This window comes from Oncorhynchus mykiss, chromosome 10 (genome assembly GCF_057628025.1).
Source record: "Oncorhynchus mykiss isolate SJ-2025 chromosome 10, ASM5762802v1, whole genome shotgun sequence".
In the NCBI taxonomy this organism is placed as follows: Eukaryota; Metazoa; Chordata; class Actinopteri; order Salmoniformes; family Salmonidae; genus Oncorhynchus; species Oncorhynchus mykiss.
This window is the reverse complement of record NC_143031.1, coordinates 74,580,466-74,587,500: the sequence shown is the minus strand read 5'-3', so window position 1 is coordinate 74,587,500 and position 7,035 is coordinate 74,580,466. Positions and strand designations below refer to the sequence as shown.

Genomic DNA, 7,035 nt, shown 5'->3' with positions numbered 1-7,035 from the left:
AGTGTAAGACCTGCTATGACAGAGACACCACCTGAGGTCAGTGTAAGACCTGCTATGACAGACAGACCACCTGAGGTCAGTGTAAGACCTGCTATGACAGACAGACCACCTGAGGTCAGTGTAAGACCTGCTATGACAGACAGACCACCTGATAGGTCAGTGTAAGACCTGCTATGACAGACAGACCACCTGAGGTCAGTGTAAGACCTGCTATGACAGACAGACCACCTGAGGTCAGTGTAAGACCTGCTATGACAGACAGACCACCTGAGGTCAGTGTAAGACCTGCTATGACAGACAGACCACCTGAGGTCAGTGTAAGACCTGCTATGACAGACAGACCACCTGAGGTCAGTGTAAGACCTGCTATGACAGACAGACCACCTGAGGTCAGTGTAAGACCTGCTATGACAGACAGACCACCTGAGGTCAGTGTAAGACCTGCTATGACAGACACATCAGGGAAGAGAAGCAGAGGAGCAAGTTAACAGAGGAGAAGAAAATAAGTGAGTGAAGAAGAAAGTGAACGAGTGGTGGCAAGGAGAAGGGAGGAAAGACAACCGGAAGAGAGGGGGTAATTAAAAAAAGGATATGAAAGGATATAATTGGAGACAGGGGGGGGCTTTTTGGTGGAAAATGTAAGAAGAAAAAGTAGGAAATGGTGGAAGAGAACCAAAGAGAGAGAGAGAAAGACAAGGAGAGGGCAGAAGAGGTTGCCCAATTAATTTGAGTGCATCTGAGGATCCCATCCCAGGATTCTATCAAAGACTTTCTGTGGTCAACATGATATTGAATCAAAGCCTTAGTTGATATATATCTCTGGCATGCATTACATCAGGCCTTTCTTGTCTCATTCACAAGGCCCCAATTCAATCAAACACACATAGGAAAACTGCTCAACGTAATGCTTTCAGAGGGCTAAGAGAGAAAACATGACTGAACAGTGAAGTCCCTGTCTGTGTTATGTGTTATGTATTAGAGTTGACATGAGACAATACATATACCTGCTCCCTTCCCTTTAAAAGAGAGCAAGAGAGGACATGACTAACGATGAACGGGCTTATTAGATGATAGTCAGTTAGCTGTATCTAACCACAAAGTGGAAGGACCAACAGAAGAGAGAAAGAACCGAGGCCTAAAGTATCCTTTAGTGGTTGATGCCCAGTAAAGACACAATATAAATCATTATCACTGTTCTCCTTCAATCAAAAATAGTCAAATATAGAGCGGCAAGTTGCCGGTTCAAATCCCTGAGCCCACTTGGTGAACATTCTGTCGATTTGACCTTGAGCAAGGCACTTACCCCTAATTTATCCTGTAAGTCGCTCTGTATAATAGCATCTGCTAAACGATTCAAATGTAAATCAATAACACTGTTACCAGATATTTTAAGTACAAATAATCTCTCCCTCCATCTCTCTGTCTCTCTCCCTCCCTACCTCCCCCCATCCTCCCTACCTCCCACCTGTAGAGTTCTAGAGAGGAGCAGGAGCATTCTCGTCTGGACTCCATGGTGTTACTGCTGATGAAGCTAGACCAGCTGGACGAGGAGATCGACACGGCCCTCAGCGCCTCCTCCTCCTCCACCATGGCCATCACCCCCACCCTCAGGAGACACCAGCGAAGGGTCAGTACCAGTACACAGAGACAACTTTTACAATTTACAATATTGTCTCTAATTCTAGACATTCAGTTACATAGCATTGTTTAAATATTCCCCATGTAATGTTAATGGGGAGGTAACATGGCCGCCATAGAATGTTGAAGTGTCATGTAAATGCATCATAATGCAGAAACCTCATTGGCCCAACTCTCTAAATACATGGCTCTGTCAGTAACTAATTAGACGTTACAGGAGACAGTCAGTACCTAGCTAGCTTCAGGAGAACCTAATGCTAACATGGCTAGCTTCAAAGGAATAAGTCATAGAAACAGCCATAAACTATTGCTCTAAAGTTTATCTCTAAACCAATCAATGTCCTTCCTCGGTTGCAGGAAGTGGACTTCGACTCAGTAAAGCCCGTTGGGAGAGTGTCAAGCACTTCTCAGTCTGTGAATACTCCACAACAGCATCAAGTATCCACTACTCTGTCCCCCGCTAGGCCGACTGCTGCTCCCGGGACCAAACCCAAGGCTGGGGTAAATCAGTCAATCATCGTGACGCTTATGCTTTATCCCAGATTTCAACCTCAAATCAACCATATAGGGTGTCAAGGTTTTGGGGAACATTTCAATTGAAGTGTTAGGTTTGGTCACATTTTAAACAACCATTTCCAACACAATCCACAACAGGGGTCTCAAGGCTTTGTTTGTGATGGATCTGTCAAACAACAACAGAGGTTTTAAGGTTTGGTTTATTTCAAGGCAAGTTCACGTTTTGTGACGGATCTGTAAAAGTTGATGTCAGTCAAAAGTGTAAAGGATCTCTGGTTCGTTCTAACCTGAAATATGTCTCTTAATGAATCTCTGGTTCCACCTGTCTCTTAATCTCTGGTTTTGTCTAGCCTGAAATCTGTCTCTTAATGGGTCGGCCGGCTGGTCGCTCAACTGAGCAGCTATAGCAGGAGGTACGGGGCATTTCACACCAGGCCAACTGTGTGATTAGGTTTAGATCCCATCGGAGAAGGGAGAGAAGGCTTATTGCCTTTCTTTACACACCTCAAGTCCCTCCAATCCCTCTGTCTGTGTCTGTTTACTATACAGTCCCATGAGGAGTGTTTGCAGTGCACTTAGTGAGCTGGCAAGGCACAAGTCACGCACTAAAACCCAGAGAGGTTCTCACAGACGAATGGAGGGATGGACCGACAGACAGCGAACACACACACACGCGCACACACAGACACACACACACAAACACACAATCACACACAGACTGACTCTGACTGGTAGGAATGTGGCTCAGCCATTCCGAGGGCCTGGTTCCTTGGCAGACAACTAAAGCCCGTAATTAGCAGGTTCCTGGGTCTTGAGCCACCTCGCCCCAACAAAAGGGTCAAAAGGGGGGGGGGGGGGGGCTGGGGTCGTGACAGGACAGACCAAGTGGGGCGAAGGGGGCCGAGGGAGGGGGTGGAACTTTGTTCAAGAGAGATTTACATCTTGACCTCTTCAGTCGCTCACTTAATGGCTTTTCTGTCTGACTGTGTCGTCTTTGTGTTTTTGGGACAAGCACACAATGAACACACAGGTGGGTTGACCATTTCTTGGACAAATCTTCTGGGACTGAATCACTTTATCCAGTGTTTGTTTTTGGCTGTTGTCTTGTGATTGAGGGGACGCTGAATTAGACACTGCTATTCTATTGACAAATTGCCACATAGAAAGACATACAACATTATGATTTGATAAAAAAAGATGATATCGAAGGTTATGCTCTTATCTGTTGTTTACAAAAGCACCGGAAGTTCTTTGGGGTTCCAGGGTTCACTTCCGCTCCTCTTCAAAAAGCTGTAAAAAAAATGTATTTCAAAGGTTATGGTCTTTTAACAAGCAATTCAACATTTCAGAATGGAAGAAGGTCGTTACACAGAATCTATCGCTTAATCTCGTGAGTTATTAGTTATTTATCACCCGAGAATTGTGCTATCCAGACAAAATACTAGATAGATGATTGGCTTTGTATCTTTAAACAGGAAAAACGGATTTCTGTGTTATCTGTTGTCATTCCTCTTCCATATATAAACTCAGCAAAAAAAAAAGTCCTCTCACTGTCAACTGCATTTATTTTCATCAATTTAACATAAGTTAAGTAAATATTTGTGTGAATATAACAAGATTCAATAACGGAGACATAATCTGAACAAGTTCCACAGACATGTGACTAACAGAAATTGAATAATGTGTCCCTGAACAAAGGGACAAAAGTAACAGTCAGTATCCGGTGTGGCCACCAGCCGATTTAGGTACTGCAGTACATCTCCTCCTCATGGACTGCACCAGATTTTCCAGTTCTTGCTGTGAGATGTTACCCCACTCTTCCACCAAGGCACCTGCAAGTTCCCAGACATTTCTGGGGGGAATGGCCCTAGCCCTCACCCTTCGATCCAACAGGTCCCAGACGCGCTCAATGGGATTGAGATCTGGGCTCTTCGCTGGCCATGGCAGGACACTGACAATCCTGTCTTGCAGGAAATCACGCACAGAACAAGCAGTATGACTGGTGGCATTGTCATGCTGGAGGGTCATGTCAGGATGAGCCTGCAGGAAGGGTACCACATGAGGGAGGAGGATGTCTTCCCTGTAACACACAGCGTTGAGATTGCCTGCAATGACAACAAGCTCAGTCCGATGATGCTGTGACACACCACCCCAGACCATGACGAACCCTCCACCTCCAAATCGATCCCTCTCCAGAGTACAGGCCTTGGTGTAACGCTCATTCCTTCGACGATAAACACGAATCCGACCATCACCCCTGGTGAGACAAAACCGAGACTCGTCAGTGAAGAGCCCTTTTTACCAGTCCTGTCTGGTCTAGCGACGGTGGGTTTGTGCCCATGGGCAACGTTGTTGCCGGTGATGTCTGGTGAGGACCTGCCTTACAACAGGCCTACAAGCCCTCAGTCCAGCCTCTCACATCCTATTGCGGACAGTCTGAGCACTGATGGAGGGATTGTGCGTTCCTGGTGTAACTCGGGCAGTTGTTGTTGCCATCCTGTACCTGTCCCGCAGGTGTGATGTTCAGATGTACCAATCCTGTATAGGTGTTGTTACACGTGGTCTGCCACTGCGAGGATGATCAGCTGTCCATCCTGTCTCCCTGTAGCGCTGTCTTAGGCATCTCACAGTACGGACATTGCAATTTATTGTCCTGGCCACATCTGCAGTCCTCATGCCTCCTTGCAGCAAGCCTAAGGCACGTTCACGCAGATGAGCAGGGACCCTGGGCATCTTTGTTTTGGTGTTTTTCAGAGTCAGTGTAAAGGCCTCTTTCGTGTCCTAAGTTTTCATAACTGTGCCCTTAATTGACTACCGTCTTAATTAACGACCTTTCCACAGGTGCATGTTCATTCATCGTTCATGGTTCATTGAACAAGCATGGGAAACAGTGTTCAACCCCTTTACAATGAAGATCTGTGAAGTTATTTGGATTGTTACGAATTATCTTTGAAAGACAGTGTCCTGAAAGAGGGACGTTTATTTTTTCACTGAGTTAATGTGTTATGTATGTCAAAACCTGAAGAAGACTTTTAATTTTATATTTTTTTTACACACATTTTACATTCAGCCTCTATCTAGCAGTGCCCGTCTACAGACCAAAGGTTGAGATGAGAAGTTTATAGTTTTATTCTTAGACATATGTCTTAGTGTTCTTTAGTGATGTTGTAACTGCAGACCTGTTCCAGGCCTTATAGACAGACTTCCACGAGCTGAAGAGACGAGCTGAAGAGACGAGCTGAAGAGACGAGCTGAAGAGACTAACTGAAGAGACGAGCTGAAGAGACGAGCTGAAGAGACGAGCTGAAGAGACTAACTGAAGAGACGAGCTGAAGAGACGAGCTGAAGAGACAAGCTGAAGAGACGAGCTGAAGAGACGAGCTGAAGAGACGAGCTAAAGAGACAAACTGAAGAGACGAGCTGAAGAGATGAGCTGAAGAGACTAGCTGAAGAGACGAGCTGAAGAGACAAACTAAAGAGACAAGCTAAAGAGACGAGCTGAAGAGACCAACTAAAGAGACGAGCTAGAGAGACGAGCTAAAGAGATGAGCTGAAGAGACGAGCTGAAGAGACGAGCTAAAGAGACGAGCTAGAGAGACGAGCTAAAGAGACGAGCTGAAGAGACAAACTAAAGAGACGAGCTGAAGAGACAAACTAAAGAGACGAGCAGAAGAGACGAGCTGAAGAGACGAGCTAAAGAGACGAGCTAAAGAGACGAGCTGAAGAGACAAACTAAAGAGACATGCTGAAGAGACGTGCTAAAGAGGCGAGCTAAAGTGACGAGCTGAAGAGACAAACTAAAGAGACATGCTGAAGAGACGAGCTGAAGAGACTAGCTCAAGAGACGAGCTGAAGAGACGAGCTAAAGAGACGAATTCAAGAGACAAACTAAATAGGTGTGCTAAAGTAAACAGAGCTCTCTCACTGTGCCTAATAGACGTTGGAGAAGGACTTAGTCAGAGGAAACAGAGAGCATGTGTGTGTGTTTGTGTGTGTGTTCGTGTGTCTGCATGCTTGCGTGCGTGCGTGCATCTGACTGTATGTGTGTGTGTGTGTGTGTGTGTGTGTGTGTGTGTGTGTGTGTGTGTGTGTGTGTGTGTGATTCTGGGCACTTCTACAGTGGAGACCCCATGGAGTCAGTGAGTGATGGATTGAAGTGAAGAGGCGATGACTGTCTGAAGGGGTTGTGAGTGGTTAAGAGGATAGGGGTCTATTCAGGAACTGGAGTGGTGAGATGCCCACTCAATCCACTCTGATAGGACAAGGAGACGCTGGACAGACAGCTGGCCCTTTGAATGAAGGATAGGTATAGGTTGTCAAAAGATGGCAAAGCTGCAACGTCAAAATGGTGAAGGAGCAATGATTTCCCCTGATTTCCATCACCCCCCTCTCTTGATATTGGGTCTCCAGATGCACTGGCATATGGGTAGGGTGTCATTAGTGGAACATTCCACCCGGATCGATTCCGGGGGGGATGACTGACTGAGACATTTGATTAGTCCGTTGTGGGAGGTAATCCTGTGGAAAAGGCCTGATGGGATTCCCACAGTTTGAGAATTCCCAAAACGGAAACGGATGCTCCTTCTCCCTGGTTCCCACAGAGGCAGGCTGTGTATGTGTGATGATCCCACTCTAATAAAAGAAAATAACCTCACCCCTCCTCCAGACCCTCCCCCTCTATCTTACCTTCCTACTGTACTTACTGGAGGAGCAAGGGATAGTTAGGAGGGCAATCATCTCTAAATCATTTAAGAATGGGGAGAGGGAGAGCAAAAAAAGAAAGAAAGAAATAAAGAGCATGGGGCCTGGTCCAAAGTAGTGCACTATACAGGGAATTTACATGTGTATTTTATTTCACCTTTATTCAACTAGGCAGGTTAC

At 45.9% G+C, this 7,035-nt stretch overlaps 1 protein-coding gene across 1 annotated transcript in view; it reads left to right on the top strand.

The window, feature by feature from the left end:
- The window catches only part of LOC110534743 (rho GTPase-activating protein 7), a 150,585-nt gene that overhangs the window by 12,766 nt on the left and 130,784 nt on the right, over positions 1-7,035 (top strand). Inside the window, exons 3-4 of the mRNA XM_090187899.1 lie at positions 1,472-1,627; positions 1,996-2,139. Of these exons, the coding sequence (XP_090044025.1) occupies positions 1,472-1,627; positions 1,996-2,139 (300 nt within the window). The remainder of the gene's footprint in view (positions 1-1,471; positions 1,628-1,995; positions 2,140-7,035) is intronic.